This window comes from Trachemys scripta, chromosome 1 (assembly GCF_013100865.1).
Source record: "Trachemys scripta elegans isolate TJP31775 chromosome 1, CAS_Tse_1.0, whole genome shotgun sequence".
Taxonomy (NCBI): domain Eukaryota; kingdom Metazoa; phylum Chordata; order Testudines; family Emydidae; genus Trachemys; species Trachemys scripta.
In genome coordinates this window covers 315,779,824-315,799,979 of record NC_048298.1, presented here as the reverse complement: position 1 = coordinate 315,799,979, position 20,156 = coordinate 315,779,824, and the positions used below count along the sequence as shown (strand labels likewise).

Below are 20,156 nucleotides of genomic sequence, written 5' to 3'. Positions count from 1 at the left end.
AGGGCAGGCAGGGGCATAAAGGCTGCAGGGTGAGTGGGGAGCAGGGGGCACAGAGGTTGCAGGGGCGGGGGGTGCAGAGGCTGCAGGGGCAGGGCAGGCAGGGGACACAGAGGCTGCGGGGGGGGGGGGGGGTCCAGAAGCTGCAGGGTGAGGAGGAGCAGGGTAGGCAAGGGCATAGAGGCTGCGGGGCGAGTGGGGAGCAGGGAAGCACTTAGCAACCCCCAACCAAGATCAGAGCGGGAGGGAGGAGGGGGAATGCGGGGTGCTCAGAGGAGGGGGCAGAGTTGGGGCAGGGACTTTGGGGAAGGGGTTGGAATGGGGGTGGAGAAGGGGTGGGGTTGGGGCAGGGGCGGGGTGGGGAAGGGGCAGAGTTGGGGCAGGGCCAGGGACGGGACCGGGGCCCCATGGAGTGTCCTCTTTTTTTAAATGTTTGAATATGGTAACCCTAGTATTAAAGGCTTAGAGTCTGCACCCCGCTGATGATTCACGATGATGGGCTTGTTACAATTGCATGCAACAAAATTTGTTTTTACTTTTAAAAAAAAAGATCTAGTAAATTACATACAAAAAAAACAGGATAAAGAAGTGTTACAGTTGCAAAGTCGAACAATCAAAAGTTAGAAAATCCAGATCTGTGGCTACCTGTGCAAATTTAATTCTGACCCTTTGTGCATATGTATGCTGATACCATCTTTAATTACATGATCACTTGCTATTTTTTCCCCAGGACTTCTGCCTTTTTAGTGCACATTACACATACAAGGACACAAAATTAAGATTATACAGGCAGCACTCTGGTCACTGCAACTCTAATTACTCCAGAGCAGACCTCATTAAGAAGAACTGTGCCTAATTGATGGGTTGAGGAGAACTAAGAGGCTAATTGGGCCAATAAGCAGATGATACTGTGATGCACTGTTTCCCTTCTTCAGGAGAGGTAACCACTGTGCATCTTGGGAGAGGTAGTCTGTCCAAGGATCCCAACCTTTCATGTGCATGACTTTGACTTTGCAACCTAAATTACTTTAACATTTTTAATGTACTATGTATATATCAAGAAAATAAAGTATACCACTTTTGGCATACTCTGGGTCCATTTCATATCTTGTTGGTATCATAAGTTTTAGTGTATATTGTCAAATGTTTGACATCATAGGCATCCATTGGCAAGTGGAGTTTTACAAAAAAAAGAAAAAGGATCTGCAATGTGTGTCTCCAGGTCTAGGTTTGCAAAGTAATACTATTCACACCGACCACTCGTCCCCTCCCAGTCCCTTGTCTATTGTGTGATGAGAGGCTCCAACAATTCACATTTTGACCTTCATCTCAACATCATAATTTCCATCTTACTCTATTGCTGCGTTGCCCTTCTTCAAGCTTTATTCCAAAATGTCCTACACCTCTATTTGGTTGATTGGCTGTCCTGTTTTTCCATTTCTAGGGAGACCATGATTCCCTTTTCTCTAGCATATGGAGCCATCCTACCTAATAGGTGGGGTTACTCCACATAGTTGGATTCAGTAGTGCATACCTGGCAATGGTATACATTTAGCTGATAAAGTAATACATCTCACACTTCTGGCACAGCAGAACCGTGTATGGGATTCATAGCTATCCTAGGGTTGTAGTAACAAATTGAAATAAAATTATTCTACTTAACTGCCAGGGGGCAAATTTGTCACGTACACATGGGAGAAAGTAGAAGGGAGATATGCAGCGTCAGCTATGCATAGTCTTAACTCAGGAAGTTCCTTTGAGAGGAAATGTAGTCAAACTCCAACCCTGCAGACAATGGAATTTTCTGTGCCTGCGTCCTGTAAATAACTAACTGCTTGGTTTGCAAAATAACGCAAGGGGGGGCACAAGCAGATGAACAATAAGAGGTCATAAGAGGGGCAGATACATGTAGCTTGCTAATTATGTATGGTATGATAGCAAATTTTGGCCAATCATAGAGCGATAGATTATCATAGTCAACTGCATATAATGCTTTGGTTTAAGTGTTTTCTTTGTTCTTGCTGACTTATGAGCTCGAACCCAATTGCAATTGAAATAAATGGATCGCCCCTCCCGGGGCTCCTTGCTTGATTAGCTGTGTCTGTCTCTCCTTATTCCTCAGCTGGAACGGACAGGAATTTCTACGACACAAGCAAGGTACTAACAAACTTCAACAGGACTTTATTTTTAAAGTGTATTCACCTGTTTATTGAACTGGCTGCTCCGACATACTTTAGCAAAATGCCCAATCTTTTTGCAATGATTGCACTGAGCTACTTTTGCCGGACATCCTGTGTGGCTTGCAAGGTGTTGTGGGGATTCACAGCAAAAGCATGCTTTTACTGTATGTTGAATTTGCTGATTTGGTGGTTTTTCATTAGTTTTACTCTTGTAATTGTTTGTCTGCAGCGATAGTGAACTTTTCTGCAAAGGAATCACAATCTGGACTGTGCCTCCTGTATCCATGCTCATTATTTTGGCTTCAGCTGTAGCTGACTCAATCTGAATAGCATTGGTTATTGCTTTTTCTAGTGTAAGTTGTGGTTCTAGGGCAGTGGTTCCCAAACTTCAACAACCTGTGAACCCCTTTCACTAAAATGTCAAGTCTCGCAAGCCCCCTCCTAAAAATGAATATTTCCAGGGATTTTCTCCTTTACCGGAGTATAAATTATAAAAGCAGTGATCTTGGAAATATAAAATTTGTTTTTATGACATGATTATTGCACACTATTTATTATTAATTATTTATCATTACAGTATTTTTATTACATTATGAAAACGGCAACACTCTTCCAAGATCTCATTTTCGTAGCTTGTATCACTTTGAATAAGCCTGTTATAAGACAAGGCTCCTATGTTTCATCAAGGAGTATCAGATGTGAAACAGTATGAAGGTATTTAAGAAACCAACTCAGAGTTCCTCCTACACAAGCATTCAGGTCTTGAGTAGTCCAGGCAAACAACGCACGTTACAACAAAGCTTAAACGTGTTCTTCATAATAATTTTAAAAACAATACTAGCTGCCTATTTAATTTTAAAAACAGCAAAAAATACCCACCTCCCTTTCCATTTCTTATAAGGAGTCTTGAAGTTTAAATCTCCTCAGGGTGATAGATATGCTTGCTTTGATCTGCTTAGCTCTTGGAAGTCCAGGGGCTCCAAGCTGCTGGCCCCGTGCAGCCCAGGGTCCCTAGGGACAACTCTGTCCACCATTAGGGATTTTTTTCCTGAGAACCCCCTGTAACATTTCGCGAACCCCCAGGGGTTCACAAACCCCAGTTTGGGAACCACTGTTCTAGGGGCTTGTCCATACTTACGCGCTGGTTCGGCGGCAGGCAATCGAACTTCTGGGTTCGATTTATAGCATCTTGTCTGGATGCGATAAATCGAACCCAAAGTGCTCGCCATCGATTCCGGTAATCCTGCTCGGCGAGAGGAGTGCACGGAGTCGACGGGGGAGCCTGCCTGCCGCATCTGGACCACGGTAAGTTCGAACCAAGGTATGTCGACTTCAGCTATGTTATTCACGTAGCTGAAGTTGCGTACCTTAGTTTGAATTGGGTTAGTGTAGACCAGGCGTAGAAGTAAATATTCTCTTACTCGAAGCATGGTTGTTTTCTCAATGAGCTGGTCTCTAATCATCTCATCTGCCATATTCCCAAAGTCCACAAGTTACAATCAGACTCCTCAGGGAAGCAATATACTGCATTATAGTCTCCCCTGGTTTCTACTCACGTTAGCGAAATCTGTAGCGATTAGCTACTACATTCACTTTTTGCACAAAAACTTCTTTAATGCAGTGAGTGCAGTCTCATATCTATCGTCTGCAAGAGGAAAAGTGTAAAATATATGCTGCCCTTCTGCTCCAAGACAGTGGATTAGCAGAGCACGCTTTCTGACTTCAGAAATCTCTGTAGCACTGATTGCAAGCAGATAAGTCTCAAACATATGGATCCAGGCAGTAAAAGCAATTGGAGGCTCACCTGGGCTTTGTAGAAAAGGTGCAAATGGGTTCAGGGGCAGAAGATCCATCCTCGTCGCCAAAATGTGGTAGTAACCAAGCAAGGTACTAACAGACTTCAACAGGACTTTATCTTTACCAAGCTGCTGCTGCACCCTCGGTAGCTTTCCATCAGCCTCCTCCACTCCTCCCCCCTCCTTCCTGTTTCCTGTCCTTTCAGACTCTCAAAAGCTCCCAGTTCTAATAATTACAAACAACATCTAAACACCACACCTAGTTTCTTCCTTATCATTAGAAGGAAAGGCTCAAGGAAAATGTAGACCTTTTGAAATTTTAGGGTAGTTCTTCTAATCCTTTTGACCTACCCATTCTCCAACCTCCTCCTTAATACATCCATGGGCAACGGACATTTTGATACAGATTGATACATGTATGAAGTCAGTAATCAACTTCTGCTATGGCTGAAAACAGTAGCTCAGACAATTTGTGGCTGAAAGCCTGGAACTCGCTGTACCAGTGAAGCAGTTTATATCTTGGAGCAGAGGCAGTGACTTTATATTACTGAGCTAGCCTTGACATTTCTGTATTTAGAGTCAATCCTGACAAGATTGTCATTAGAAAGACGGCAGCAAGAAGATGCCGTAGAAGTGATATTGGTTGTGTCAAGTTCAGCAGGGAAGAATAATCAAAAGTGGGAAGAGAAGATGATATAATGGAAGAGAGGAAAGAAATACCTTGGATAAAAATAGAGAAGGATTTATATCTTCTATGTCAGAACTGGCAGAATACAAAAGCAAATGTGGAAGAGACTTAATGAGTGAGAATCCCTTTGACTTCAGTGAGAATTTTACTTATGCAGGACCCCTTTTATTTAATCTCTCTCGGTGTATGTGTGTGTATATGTATATGTGTGTGTGTGTGTGTGTGTCATGGCTCTGTAAAAGCTCCCCCAGCTGGACACTCACCTGGCTGCTGTATTTTGGCCTCACACACACAGGGACTGTGTGATTTTTAAGCTTCCCTTAATCTGAGTAGGCTGCAGCACTGTCTTTCCTTGGCCTGCCTATCACACTTCCTGGCACAGGCACTCCGTCTGTTACTTCTTTGCATAAATGGGACCTTGCGGCCCAACTCCCAAAAACCTCTAGACAGGTGCTGACCCCCAGACTGTCTTGTAGCTTAACCACCTCCCAGAGCTCCAACCTTGAGTGCTCTGGATTTACAATACCCCTCTTCAGGAACAGGTGATAGTGGAAGCAAATATACATGTTCTCTCTCTCTCTCTCTCTCTCTCTCTCTCTCTCTCCCTCTCCCCCCCCCCCCAAGGAGTTTGGGCCTGCTGTTAAAAAGCAACCCTTTGCTATGATAGCTGATAGCATGCCCTTCTGTTCCTCTTTGCTGCCAAAGCCTCCTTTGTCTCTGTGAGTCCCCCCTTGCCATGTGACTCCCTGATAAAATGATCAGATTGCCCCACCCAATGATGACCTATTGCTCCCCCCCCCCCCCCCCCGAGTTCAGACAGTACAGATTTGCCCAGAACAATAGCTATCTCTTTGGCCAAGTGTGCTCTGTTTGAATGGATGACCATCAAAGTTTAATTATACTCTTTTGTTAGCACAGTTAGCACTTTGCTAGCACTGGGTTTTAGCTCAATATGGTGGCAAAAGATAAGAATGCAAACAGGCTTCACATTCAAAAAGTTTGCAGTCTGGCACAAATAAACATAGAATCCCCAGTATCCATCAGAATTTGTAAATTGTACATAGACAGATTCCCTGAATCACCACAATATAGATCTATAAACATTCTAGGGGTGCCAATTTTTTGGTTGGATGTATTCCTGGAGATTTCATCACATGACATAATCTTTAATTAAAGATTAATCTTTGATTCCTGGTGACTCCAGGACAATCCTGGATGGTTGGCAACCTTAAAAAAATTCTCCCTGTAACACTTGATGTATTTTTCCCCTACAACTGATTGTTTGGTGTCTAAAGAGAAAATCACATATTTTCTTGGGATGGATAAAAAGATAAGATTAAGAATCCCACCCTTAAAATTTGATTAACACTTTTTCTTTATCATTTTCAGGAACCGCTGAGCTGCCAGGTTTTGCCAAAAACCAAATTATATAGGGCCAGATCAAGGCAGGATTCTTGTGCCCTTAGGATTTGAGCCTCATGGTTGGAATGGTTCCCAGATTCCGCAGTAAAACAGGGGCAGGAGAACAAGTAGAAGTGCAGGTCACACCTGAAGGCAGCTGGGGTGGGCTGGACCAACGTTTGGCTCCTGATCTTGCAAGATAGTGGTGTACCATAATGTATATTAGGAGTTAAGGGTTCATGACATTGGGGTCTTGCGAAGGTTACTCAAGTGTGGGAGGAATGGAAAGCTCAATCCAGAGAGAGGAGAAAGAAATGGGAGGAAGGTTTTAGGGGAAGTCTCTCCAGGGGTAGCCTGAAGTTTTAGAGGATTTGATCCCCATTTCATGATACATTCACCCCTGACAATAGTAAATACTGTGCAGAGAGACTATTTTTATTATTATGCTTATCTATTAATGTATTTTTATAATATTTGCCAGACTTGTAGAGAATTTGATGTAGACCGAATTGGAAAATGGGTACAGAAAATGTTGTTTTTTTTCCATTAAAATTAAAACAGGAACAAAAGTTACCAAAGAAACATTTTGATTTGGAAATGCTGCTGCAATGTCTCATAGGTGTATAGTTTGTGTTCCTCATGTTTCCATTCTCTATAGGCTGAGATTTATGGAAAAACTACCTCTCCCAAGATGCACAATGCTCACTTCTCTTGGAGAATGGAAGCAGTGCATCAGAGGGAGTCCCTGGCCATATTGTTCCAGGGAGATATGCTCCAGTCAGTGAGCCCGAACTACAAAGGAGAATAGGAGAATGGGGTGACCAAATTACATCTCGCATGAAGCACTGCAGCAGCATATTCGAATGGAAATATTTTGGTTTTCAGTCAAAATATTTCCAGTTTTGTTTGCTTTTTTTAATTCAAAATTGAAAGTTTTCATGGAAAGCAGACATTTTTCACACACAAAAAATAGTTTAGTCAAAAAACAGTTTCCATGGAAAAATTTCAGCCAACCCTGTGAGCTCTTTTGCTGTAGTTTACTAAAAATTCGAATGAAGGAATGAATATTCTTGTATTAGTTCTAGCTTGACTAATAGGATGCAGACTGGGACCACTGTGATATTTTTTTCTGAATTTTTGTGGACCCTGTTGAGGAATTTAATGATTTTTCTCTCTGAACTGAAGACATCTCACAGGGGATTCCAGTCAAACTATTGGCCATCTTTGATGTCATTTCCTAAACCAGGATTTAGCAAAAATCTTAGCGAAAAAGGTCTTAAGAGTTCCATGTTTGAGGTTTAAAAAAGCTTCAGTTCCAGATTTTGTGGAATTATCCAAAACAAACATTCTGAGTTTGTTCATTCCTAACACTCACTGTATTTTTCCATAACCAATGCTCTATTTTTGTGGTTTTTTTCAGAGATCATCTACAGTTGGGTATTTAACGAATTCCCATCTTTCGTGGCAGAAGATAGCCGACGCTTTATCTCTCAGGAGACAGGAAATCTCTACATCTCCAAGGTGCAAACATCTGATGTTGGCAGCTATATCTGCCTAGTAAAAAACACAGTGACAAATGCCAGAGTTCTAAGTCCTCCAACGCCACTCACCCTGCGAAATGATGGTAAGTAAGACATTCCCACTCCATTGCAGCAAAAAATGTGAAAATGAAAATATCTTGGGCTGCACGGAAACACAGAATAAAACATAGATGATTTGTGTTCAATATATAGGCATGCATTTACTTCAGTAAACAAAAAATGGGGTGGCCCTTATGTTATAGCCTGGGTGCCTAAATTTGGACACCATTATCCGTATTTGGGCAGCTAAGTACCTAATTTTCAGAGGTGCTGAGCATCCAACATCTCTCAATGGGGTGTCACTTATTTAGGTGTCTTTCTTGAAAATAATTGTCTATCAGTAAAATCTTAAAAAGTTGCTAAATGACTTAGGAGTCTAAGTCTCATTGAAAGACAGTAGGACTTAGGATATTTAAGGACCAGTTTTTACAAGGTATTTAGGCAGTTAAAGATTAAGACAAGTGCTTAGTGGCATTTTCAAAAGCACCTAGTCATTTAACTCCCATTTATTTTAATGGGAGTTAGACATTTAGGCTATGTCTACACTACAGACCTTACAGTGGCACAGCTGTATTGCTGCAGCTATGTCACTGTAAGGTCTCCTGTGTAGCCGCTCTATGCTGGTGGGAGGGAGCTCTCCCACTGGAATAATTAAACCACCCCCAACGAGCGGTGGTAGCTCGTCCTGCTGACATAGTGCTGTCCACACCAGCATTTTTGGTGGTGAAACTTCTTGGTCGGTGTGTGTGGTGATTTTTTTTTTTTGTTTTTTTTTGTTTCCACACCCCAACTGACAAAAGTTTTGCTGACAAAAGTGCTAGTGTAGACAAAGCCTTAGTCCATTTTGAAATTCCCAGGAGTCGCCTATCTGCATCGTTAGGCATCATTCGGATCCTAAATGCCTAAGGCATTTTAGAAAATGGGACTTGATTTCTGAAGTCATTTAGGCACTTTTGAAAATTTTACCCCTATATCTGTAAATTTGGAGAAGTCAGGTTCCAGTACTATGCCTTGTATGGCAATATCACTCTAAATAAAATAGAAGGAAAAGAAATTGTGAAAGTAAGTCACATTCTTTTATAAATGATGGCTCTTTTGTATTCTCGAAAGAGTTGTATATATTTTAGAGATTGACCTAAAATCTATAGTATGTTTTTAGCTGTTTTGGAGTTAAATATTCAACATTTATTATAGCAATATTATGTTTTTATTTTATTATTTTAAAATAATCAAAATGCAATCTGACCTAGCATATTTTATTTTAAATGAAGCAGAAATAACATATATAAATAAATTGTCAGCATAGTCTTCCTTCTAAGACATCCTACATTTCAATCCGCTTTCTAATTCTTCAGGAATGCATTTGAGCAGCTAACCACACTTTGATTCATGCCCACATGTACACACACAAATAAGCATTTTGAAGCAAGTCATAAAATACAATGCATGGTGGGGACTCACTATGTCTTACACTAAAAAAACTCTTTGTACTGTACGACCATTACAAAGAGTGGGCGTTAAGAAAGATGACTTGATTTAATATAGTAACTAAAAAAAATACAATTTAGAATGGAATAAAGTTGATCTTTTCAATATAACTCAGTTGAAACTTTTCATGTTTACATAACAAAAAGTTACATACTTTGTTGCATGGCCTGTTATTTTAATTTGGTTTTATGTGGTACCAATAATTATTTAGGTGAACTTCAAATCGTTAACCCAGAAAATCTGATCTTTTAAAGTATTAATCCTTTGTAAATGAAAAAAAAAAATGCTAACTTTAAATAGATTAAAAAGGAAGCACTTGTCATGAAGACAGGATTTTATTGCACCATTTTTTTTAAATTCACAATGTAATCTCTTTCTCTCTCACTCACTCACACACACCTCTATCCCTACCTATCTGCATAAGCAAGATACAGAAATTAAACATGTGAATCATCAGCTGTGTTACAGTATTGGGTGCACGATTAGGGGATATTCAGTACAACCTAAAGTGGAGTAGGGAAACCAGGATAAAGGGAATAATCATCATTGTCAAGCAAAAACCCCAAATTCATGAAGGAAAAATACATGCATATTCTTAAATGTCAAGTATGCAATATATACCAGCCTCAAGCAACTTTGAATTTCATGGCTGGCTGACATAGATCTTTTATTACCTGAGCTTCTGAACTTTGCAGCAGTATTGAGGGGGTCTCTGAACAGATATGAATTTCTCCTAAACAAATTCTCCATTGCCGTTTTACATACACATGCTGCATCACTACTAGGCATCCATGTCTTGTTTTGCATCTATTTAGATTTTGTGAAGAAACTTGTTTGCTACAATGGACGGTGCTAAAAAAATTGCCAGAAATTCTTGCCTGGTTGTGCAGGTGTCTCAGTGCAGAGTCCATTCATTGTACTTAGAGCTGGTTAGGAATTTTCTGACAAAACATTTTGTCTGGCTATGCCAAAAGAAGGATAGGAGACATTTGACATGGGTTTAATCAGGCTGCAACTTTATTATTATATGTCTGGGACTACCCGGCAGATAACAGTGTACAGTGCAGGTAATCTGATATTTATTCCATAATTACCTGGGGGACTTTTACCAGTTCCCCCTCTTTTTCCATCCAGGTCCCTCCAGCAACTCCTAGGAGGGTTAAGGTTGGCTATAAGAATGAGGGGTTGGCTCCCTGCCATACCAATCATAGACATCCCCAACTGCCCCCCATTTGTTGCTTTAATTAACACCTTTTTTTAAGTCCTTTTCCAAGCCATTTATCCAGTCACTGTATACTTTTCCTATGGAATACCTGAGCTGGACATCCGCCACAAGGAGGTGCCAGCAATTAGCTTGGCTGCCTCCTCCACACACCCAGTCGGGTTCCCAGACATCTCCTAATCTCCTTTTATATCAGTTAAAAAACATGACAGCACCTAAGTCAGACAGGTGAACCCCATCCTCCCGAAACAACTCTGCTGCCCCTATATTATGCCAGGATGTGAAATTACTGCCCCTATGATCCCATGGAATTTGGCCACCTCCCTGCTCACATACCTCCTTGCCTTGTCCACCATGCTGTGCCAGACCCTGTGCTGAAGCATGTCTGACCAAACAATGTTGACTCCTGGAAAAAGTTCAAGGATCAGTCCCGAGTCCCTCCATGCTCTGAGTATTAGTTCCAGCCCTTTTAGCATTTCCAAATTGTTTACCCCAAGGTGCACCACAATTATATCTGGTGGCTGTTGACAGGCCCTGTAGTAGTTTTGGGCCGAGGTTTGGCCCTCAGCGGGGCTGTGGGGTATCCCACCGCCTTGCTCTGGTCCGGCGGCAGTCGGGGACCACAGACCCACAGTTAGGGGCTCAGGCCCATAAGCAGGGGCTGAGCCAAGAGGTCCGAAACCCAGGCCCTTAAGCAAGGGCTGAGGCAAAGTCTATAGCAGCCCAGGCCCTAAGTCAGGCGGGGCAGTAATCAAATAGTCAATCAGAGACCCAGGCCCTTAAGCAGAGGCTGGGTCAGTTTGTAGCAGGTCCCAGCCTTTTTAGGCCAGGGAAAAGGGGGGAGTCTGCCACCCAAGGAGTGGGTGGCAGGGGGGACGCAGGCCCTCCCACTCCACTGCGTCCCAGCCCGGGGCCCTAGCAGCGACGGAAACTCGCTGCTGTCAGTGGGGATCCTGGCCGCAACACACTGACATCGGCTCTGGCAGTGTAGCAGCCAGACTGGGGTCGGCTGCCCCCGGGCTACTTCCACACTCCCCCTCATATGGTACTTGGGCCGTCTTAGTGTCGTCGGTGCTTTCCACCAGCATTGGTTCCTCTGGATAGGTAGTGAAGGGCGGGCTCGGCTCCTCCTCGGGGTAGCTGGCATGAGGCAGGCTCGGCTCCTCCTCAGGGTACCTGGCACGGGGCAGGCTTGGCCAGCCCTCCTCAGGATACCGGGCGAGAGGTAGGCTTGACCGGCCCGGTGAGTCAGCAGGCCAGTCGCAGCCTGTGGCCGTTTCCCAAGCGGGAGCTCAGCCACAGACATCTGCTCTCTCCACCGATCTGGGCTCCACAGAGCTCTGCAGGCGGGCTTTTATACTTCTGGGTCGGGGCCGTGATCTCGGAGGGGCGGGCATCGGACCCGGTGGCTCCGCCCACATTGGTATTAGGGGAGGTTTGGCCATCAGCGGGGCTGTGGGGTATCCCACCGCCTCGCTACAGGCCCGCACAGCATACAGCAGCGGTATTAGTTGATCCCATAGCATGCCCCTCCATGGCCTACCGAGTACTGCTTCACCACCAAAGCTCAGCTGCAAACCTTAGGGCAACCTGGACGAGTGCCTATGCACCCAAAAGACAATACTGTACCCGCAGATCCCCACCACCATCTGCATGGCCGGTTGTCCAACATCTATAATGAGAATACAATAAATTAATGTTGCCCTGATTCTGAATGAGTGGGACCAAATTCATGGCTGGCCACCCCCAACCTCATCAGCCCCCGTCTCAACACTGTAATAAATTGATATGCTGTGAGGGGACTCCCGTCACCGTGCATAACCCCTTTGGCCATATCACTCTGTAGGCCTTCAAAGTCTGAATGGGGCAGACTTCCGGCTCACCATCCTCCCAAAGGATAACAGATTCACCCCGGCCTACTTGATCCATCTTTGACCTTCACTGAATGCTCATGCCATTGTATATTCACGGAGTTCGAAAGCCCTTCCCGTAGAGTCTTTACCGACCCCAGGCGCTAGCTCACTGATTCTGAAAGCAACAAAAATTGCTATCAAGAATGCTGCCCTGAACAAGGCCACCTCCTGTCCATAACATAAGGATCTGGACAAGATCCCTGAGCATGTAAACTGTGATGGGATGACGAGAATCCACCGTGGGGCCACTGGTATGTGACCACCCAGCCTTGGTTTGTGTAAAAAGGGAAGCTTCAGGTGCAGAGCTGCCCCTTGCAAACCCTACATTCCCAGGGGATGAATCAGCGACCACGCTGACCCCTTTTTGCAGCAGTTTTCATCTCCCTCTCTCCCCGCCCCGCCCCAACAACCATACAGCATTGTTCCCTTCACTCAGCCAGCTAGCCAAACACCACCACCACCCTGCTTAAAGGTGCAGAGCAGTCATTTACATCAGCAAAATGTCGAGTTGTCCAACCTCTCCCAACTTTTCACAGGAATGAGAGAGAGGGAGCACCAAAGAGAGGGAGACTGATTCTGTAGCCCAGTGATTAGGTCACTCAAATGGGAGACACAGGCTTGTGTTCCTGCTCCAATGAATATTTAATTAGCCACATAAAGTGGAACAACTCCAAAAGGAGAGAGTGAGAGAAACCCCCCTCCCTCCCTTATGTTAAAATAGTTAGTAGCCCAGTGGTTAGCACACTTAATCTGCAACATGGGAAACTAAAGTTCAAGTCCCTGCAAATCAGACACAGCAGCAACATTGACTCTTCTGTAGTTTCTCTCTCTGTGTCATTTTTTACAAAAAACTTTGAAAGGACTCAGGTTCATCCTGATGCAGCACAGGAAAATTTTGGAAATCTCGATAATTTTCACAGGATGGGAAAACAGTTTCCCAGCCAGTTCTAATTGTAACAGATGTTTCCAGCATACTCTGCAAACATATCTTGCAGGAATTTTCAGGTAATGTTTGCGAATGGGCTACCACATCTCCATATCTGAGGAATGTTATACTTTCCTTTATTGTCAGGTTTCCGTACAATGCAGCCATATAAATAGTGTCACAGAACTCTGACCTTTTGCAAGACTTTCCCCCCATGAATTAGCCCTAAGATTATCATTAAAGCTGTTCATTCGTAGAATAGTTCATTTTCTTTTAGGCCTAAATGGCTTTAGATTATATTCTCTTTGATTTATTGACAAATATTACTTTAAGGGAATGATGGTGACAGAACTTGACGTAAAGTAACATTGTCACTCAATAATACAGAACAACGTTGCCCCTGCAAAACGTTGCTCATTACAGAAAACTAATTATTAGTAGTGTGTGGAGAAGGATAGGGCTGAAGAATAAATGGAACAAGCAAAGAAGAAATTAAAGGTAGCTATAAAACAAATGTCCATGTATCTAAATATTTCCTCATCTTTATGTAGCTAATTGTGGCACTGTGGCTCTGAATATGGCATGCAGCTTATCATGCCTATGGGTTCCCATAAGGAAATGATTCATTTCAGCCTTGTCAAGTGTTTACTGAGGCCCCAAAAGTGCACAGCTTTCTGAGGTCTAATGCTTAGCAAGCCAGCCAGTTATTTAATTCTGTGATAAACCAGGGTTAGTCCACTTCCGTAGTCAGCACATGTATCAGGAACTTATTGGGAAGAGTTATGTAGGCTGGATTTGTTGGGTTTTTTTGCTTGCCTCGTGTAGTTTCCTACACTAATTGTTCTGGGTTTTCAATTTATAGGCAGTACCAATGGGACTGCGCAGCTTATGACAAGAACACTCCCATCATAACGTTTCTGTGCATTTCTCTATGAGGAGGAAGCAGAATAATATTAAGGCTTTATGTCAAACTCTGCAAGAATGTAGGAACTTACTTGGCTTTTATTAATCTTTTATTTCTTTAGTGATGTGTCTCAAAGGGAAACTTAGCCCCTTGATATGAAGCAAATTAAATAAAAATATCAAGAAATCCTTGAATGGGTTCTGAATAAAATGAACACCTCATTTGTTCAGATGTCCTTGACAATCAGTCATTCCATACAATTCAATTTCACTTCAAGCTGGCTTATAAAAACACTTTAAAATTCTATCTGAGGAGATAAAAAAGTTTTAGCAGGGAAAGGATCATGCATCATTTCATTAACTGCCTTTATAATGCTTTAGAAACTTTGAAGAGTTATTTAAAATATGTTTACAAATAGTAAAAAGGGGTTGTTAAAGTGTATCTTTGCAGATTCAGAGACAGAGATTGGGAGCAGTAAAGTATCTTGAATGGTAAAAATATCAGAAAATATCCTGAAAACTAGAAAATGGAAACCCAGGGAACATAAAACCTTTGATAAGTGATAGCATAATGCAGTTATTTCAAGGTCACGTGTTTTCACATTGGTTTTTCCTTTTTGTTTTAATTATTACTATAAAGAAGAGACATAAGTTGCTTCTCATTTTATCTCAGAATTACTGCAGCTGCTACTTAATTCTCTTGCCCCATTTGAAGTTTCCAGAAAATACTGTATAATTTCAAACACAAGGGCCACATTCTTCTCTATTACATCTACGTAAATCAAAATTAACCACATTTATGTCAATCTATTTAGTACAGATTTGAACTGGTTTAATTGAAAGCAGGGTTTGGCTGTCAATAAATTTCCCATATCATCACTGTGCTTTGAGCCAAACCCTATCTGCCATGATCCCTTTGATTTCAATGGGAATAGTCATGTGATCAGTAGAAACAGGATTTAGTCCTGTATATATCAAAGCATTGGAAATGTTCAATTCTACTTTTAGAAGAGGGAACGTGTGGTTTGTGTGGTTAGTGAGATATAACACTGGGTTGTATTGGCTTAGCACCTGTTTGGTAAAGTAAAGTTTTGGGGCAAATGAAAATGGTTTCCCAACTCATCAGGGAGAAGAAACAATGAAAAGAGGTGAGGATGGGGCAATGCATAGAAAATTACTCCATGTAAAGTAATGGCATTGGAGCTACACTGAAATATTGATTTTACAAACCCATGCTACTGCCATGGGTAGTATGTCTTTTATTCAGTCTGCTAATTATCTGTCAAAAGATTTGTCTAGTAAACACTTAACCTGAATATTTTATGACTCTCCCTCTCTTCTCCCTTCCCAAAATAACAAAAGCTCACAGAATGTGTTTTCTTTGTGTTTAATTGCATTGTGCAATGTATATATTCTGGTGGACATATTTACTGTCTGGTGCTAATTCAGGTCCAAATTCTAAAAAGTGCTGAGTGCCTCTGGATTGTAGTGGGAGTTGAGGATGCTTATAACATTGGTACTTGTGTTCAGCATCTCACACAATATAGCTTTGTTAGGCTGCATAAGTCATGTGTTTATATGACAGCATCATCAATATAAAACAAATAAGACCCCGTTTACGTCTCTCATACTGCTAATGCAGACCCTCAGGCCTGTGTAAACTACCATTGAAGTCTGTGAGACTCCACTTGCTCCAGGGATAGGCAGGTTAAACAGGCATAATCACTGTACTGTAGCTTCAGCCATTCAGGGCATATTTCCCTCTTGTATTATTACCTGTTCATGTTTAATTAAACATTTCAATATTTTTTTATTCTTCAGCAAAACAGCATCCTCATCTATAATCTCCATTTTTCTTTATTGAAAATGAACTCTATAGGAAAAGGAAATCCACCTCTTGGAAGTCAGAAAGTGTAGGGAAAAACTGAGAACTGCCAAAAGCCAAGAAGAGTTGGACCTTGTAAAGCAGTGGTAGGCAACCTGCAGCCCATGGGCTGCAGGTTGCCCACCACTGTGGTAAAGGAAATGAAAACCATTAGTAAAAGATTCTTTAGCTATATAAATAAAAAGAAAACAAGGAACAAAAGAGTGTGACTGCTACGGACTGAGGATGGGATGGAGAGTAAAGATAATCTAAGTATGGTAACACCTAAACAAATACTTTGCCTCAGGTTTTAATAAGGGTAATGAGGAGCTTGGAGGCAGTAACAGGGTTGCTAATGGGAACAAGGATATGGAAGTAGAAATGACCCCGTCAGAGGTAGGAGCCAAACTCACTAACACCTTAGTGGGAGAAAATTGGCAGGCCTGGATCTCCATCCAAGAATACTAAAAGAACTGGCACATGAAATTGCAAGCCCAGTAACAAGTATTTTTAATGAATCCATAAACTCAGGGGTTGTACCCAATGAATGAAGAATTGCAAATATAGTATCTATATTTTAAAAAGGAAAAAAGAAATGGTCTGAAAAAACTACAGGCTGTTAATTTGACTTCAATTGTATGCAAAGTATTAAAATGTTTATGAAAGACAGAGTAATTAAAGACACAGAAGTAAATGGTAATTGAGATAAAATACAACATGGTTTTACCAAAGTTAAATTGAGGCAGATCAACCTGATCTCTTTCTTTGAAAAGATAACTAATTAATTTTCTAGACAAATGAAATGCAGGACATCTAATCTACCTAGATTTCAGTAAGGCATTTGATACAGTTATTCCAAATGGGAAACTATTAGTTAAATTGGAGAAGATGGGGATTGATAATGAGAATCAAAAGGAACTGGTTAAAGGAGAGACTACAGTGGATCATGCTGAAAGGTGAACTGTGAGGCTGGAGGTAGGTTACAAGTGGAGTGTCCTCAAGGAGCAGTCTTGGGACCAATTTTTATTTAACATTTTTCATTAATGATCTTGGCACAAAAAATAAGAGTTTAATAATAAAATTTGCAGATTATAAAAATTAGTAGGTATTGCCTGTAAGGAGAAGGACCAGAATATCAGACAAGAAGTTTTGGATGACTTTCAAAACTGAAGTAATAGAAATGGGATTAAAATGTAATAGTGCAACGTGCAAGGTCATGCATTTAGGGACTAAAACCAGGAATTTTTGCTATAAGATGGGAATTTAGCAGTTGGAAGTAACAAAGGAGGAGAACTGGTTGAACACAGAATGACTTGAAGCCACCAGTGTGATATGGCCATAAAAAAAAAAAAGGCTAATGCAATCCTAGGATGCATGATGCAAGGTATTTTCAGTAAAGATAGGGGAAATGTTAGTATCATTATACTGGTGAGACCTCATCTGAAATACTGTGTACACTTTTGGTCTCCCAAGAAAGATTAATTCAGGCAGGAACTGATGCAGAGATGTTTTCCTGACCCTGGCTCTCACAATGATTCCCTCCTTCTATGGCCTTGGGCAGGTCACCTTCAGGGGACTGTAACAGGGCACTGGTCCTGACTGGCTGAGTCATGTGACCAAGTGCTTCCTGTAAGAAGGAACCTGCACAGTCAGAGATGGCGAGGCAGGGAGTGAAAAAGGTCATTTTTGCATAACCCAAGTCAAGTGGAAGGTCTGGCAGGGAACACAGGGGAGAGGGTTTTGGAAAAGTTGTACAGCAGGTTCTGGGTTTCAGAAAGGAACTATATTGAGAGTTTATGAAATATTTGCTTTAAATTAATAAATGCGTAGGTTATAAAGCCAGAAAGGTCCATTATGATCATCTAGTCTGATGTCCTGTATTACACAGGCCATAGGACTTTCCTGAATTAATTCCTGAATGAACTAGAGCATATCTGTTAGGAAAACATCCAGTTTTGATTTAAAAATGGCCAGTGGTGGAGAATCCATCACAACCCTTGGTAAATTGTTCCAGTGGTTAATTACCCACACTATTCAAAATTTGCTACTTATTTCTAGTCTGAATTTGTCTAACTCAACTTCCAGTCACTGTATCATAATATACCTTTTTCTGCTAGATTGGAGAGCTCTCTCTTATCAAATATTTGTTCCTTGTGTAGGTATTTATAGACTGTGATTAAGATACCCCTTAACCTTCTCTTTGTTAAGATAAACAGACGGAGCTCCTTAAGTCTCTCACTATAAGTCATGTATTCCAATCCTTCAATGGGGAATGGGGATTGGGCGGGACTTGCCAGGGCTATAGCCACCCCAAAATTTGCCTTAGTGACTCCCTCAAGCCACCCTTCCCAGTGCAAAGGTCAAATGTTATGCAGAAGTAAGGATGGCATGGTATGGCATTGCCACTCTTACTTCTCCACTGCTGCTGGTAGTGGCACTGCCTTCAGTGCTGGGTGGCCAGAGAGCGGAGGCTGCTGGCCGAATAGCACAGCCCCCCACCTCCCCAATTTTCCAACCCAACTCAGCCCCTCCAGTGGCAAGAGACTGGTGCTGTCCCTGTTCTTTAATAATTCTTTTTGCTCTTCTCTGGACCCTCTCCAATTTATCATCATCCTTCTTGATCTGTGAACACCAGAAGTGGACACTATTCCAGTAGTAATTGAGTTTACATTGAACTTTTTTCATTCAATTAAGAAAACCCTGAAATTCTGCTGCTTTTGCGAGCTTTACTTGACCTATTGACCACTGAGTTGACCATTGGTTTGCTGGGAACCACTCAACTTGAAATCTAGCTCATATTAAAAATTGAGTTTAAACTGTTTCAGAGTCTACACCTACACCTATCTCATTTTTTTTTCTGGTGTGGATTTAAATAATTTTTCCCTACACAAGCGAAACAGCTAAACTGACCCCACACAAAGTATTGTCAAAAGCACAAAATAAACACACTAAAAAAAATCTAATTGAGTGATATTCATTAGATTATATGCAACTAGTTGTTACATTGTTTTTGGTGTTGGTGATCTTTTAGATAATGATTTCCCTTTACCCTTTCGACCTCAATTTCTCCATCTGTAATATGGAGTAAAATGTGAAATTCATATTGCTTTTCTGTATTTTTGAGTTCAGTAATGAGGCTCCATCTTCAAACATTTCTCTTGAAAATTATGTAACCACCTGATTTAAAAAATCATAGATTAACTGTCTCCATTAGGAAAATCACTTTTTAAAATGCACTACCACAACCCTTATTAAAAAAATCCCTCTATTCAGTATCCTGTAATTGTACATAAACAGACTTTCTCATACTGTGCTGCGCTGAGTATTGTTGAAGTTGAATCCCTTGTTTTGGGCTTTGATTTAACATGCTTGCATGTCAAAGGAGTGTATATCTTATTGGTTATATCAAGAGATTGGGAATAAGGATTTATAAATATTTTTGAAAAGGGCCCAGTATGTTTTGGCTCAAATCTGATTTATTTCAAGGTTCAGGAATGTCTGGATATGGGATTGTATTTGAGGCATAATGCTAAGTCTGATAAAGCCTAAAGCTTTAAGCATTGCAGGTTGCATCCTGAGGGTATGATCGTCCCAGCTTTTCTTTCAATGAGACATGGTGTTTCTTTTTTACTGGGTACTGTGGTGTTCTGCCATCTCTAGCTAATCAGGTAATCAGGAATAGATTACTTCTTTCCTGAGTAACATGCCTGTGACAGGAATTCCTACTTAAATATGATACTGTGGTGTTCTGCCATCTTTAGCTAATCAGGTAATCAGGAATAGATTACTTCTTTCCTGAGTAACATGCCTGTGACAGGAATTCATACTTAAATATGATATATTAAAGAGAATGTTTCTAGCATTTACTTATATCTTTAAATAGCCAAAATCATATGGCACAGAAAACAAGAAGCAAAATTAGTTTTTAATAATGTGTATTTATCTTCTATCAAGCAGATTTGTTCATGCTACTGGAAATTTTTTTTTTTTACAGAGATAAAGGTAATCCTAATAAATATATGATTTCTCATTCTGAGTATGATGGCTTCTTTGTCAGCAGATGTTATAACTACATCATGAAAAAAACACCGAAAGGGACCATTCTGTGCACATATCCCTTGGTCTCTGGTTATTTATCTCCTGCATCCATCCAGATTTTCTCCCTTACCTCTCCAGGGTCTTCATCCAGCAAAGCTCGG

General features: G+C 41.4%; 1 protein-coding gene across 3 annotated transcripts in view; it reads left to right on the top strand.

Annotated features, from left to right (window-relative positions):
* Positions 1–20,156, top strand: part of CNTN5 (contactin 5) — a 987,313-nt gene that overhangs the window by 719,297 nt on the left and 247,860 nt on the right. For all 3 annotated transcript variants that reach the window (XM_034758906.1, XM_034758905.1, XM_034758907.1), the window contains one exon: positions 7,483–7,686. In XM_034758906.1, the coding sequence (XP_034614797.1) occupies positions 7,483–7,686 (204 nt within the window). The remainder of the gene's footprint in view (positions 1–7,482; positions 7,687–20,156) is intronic.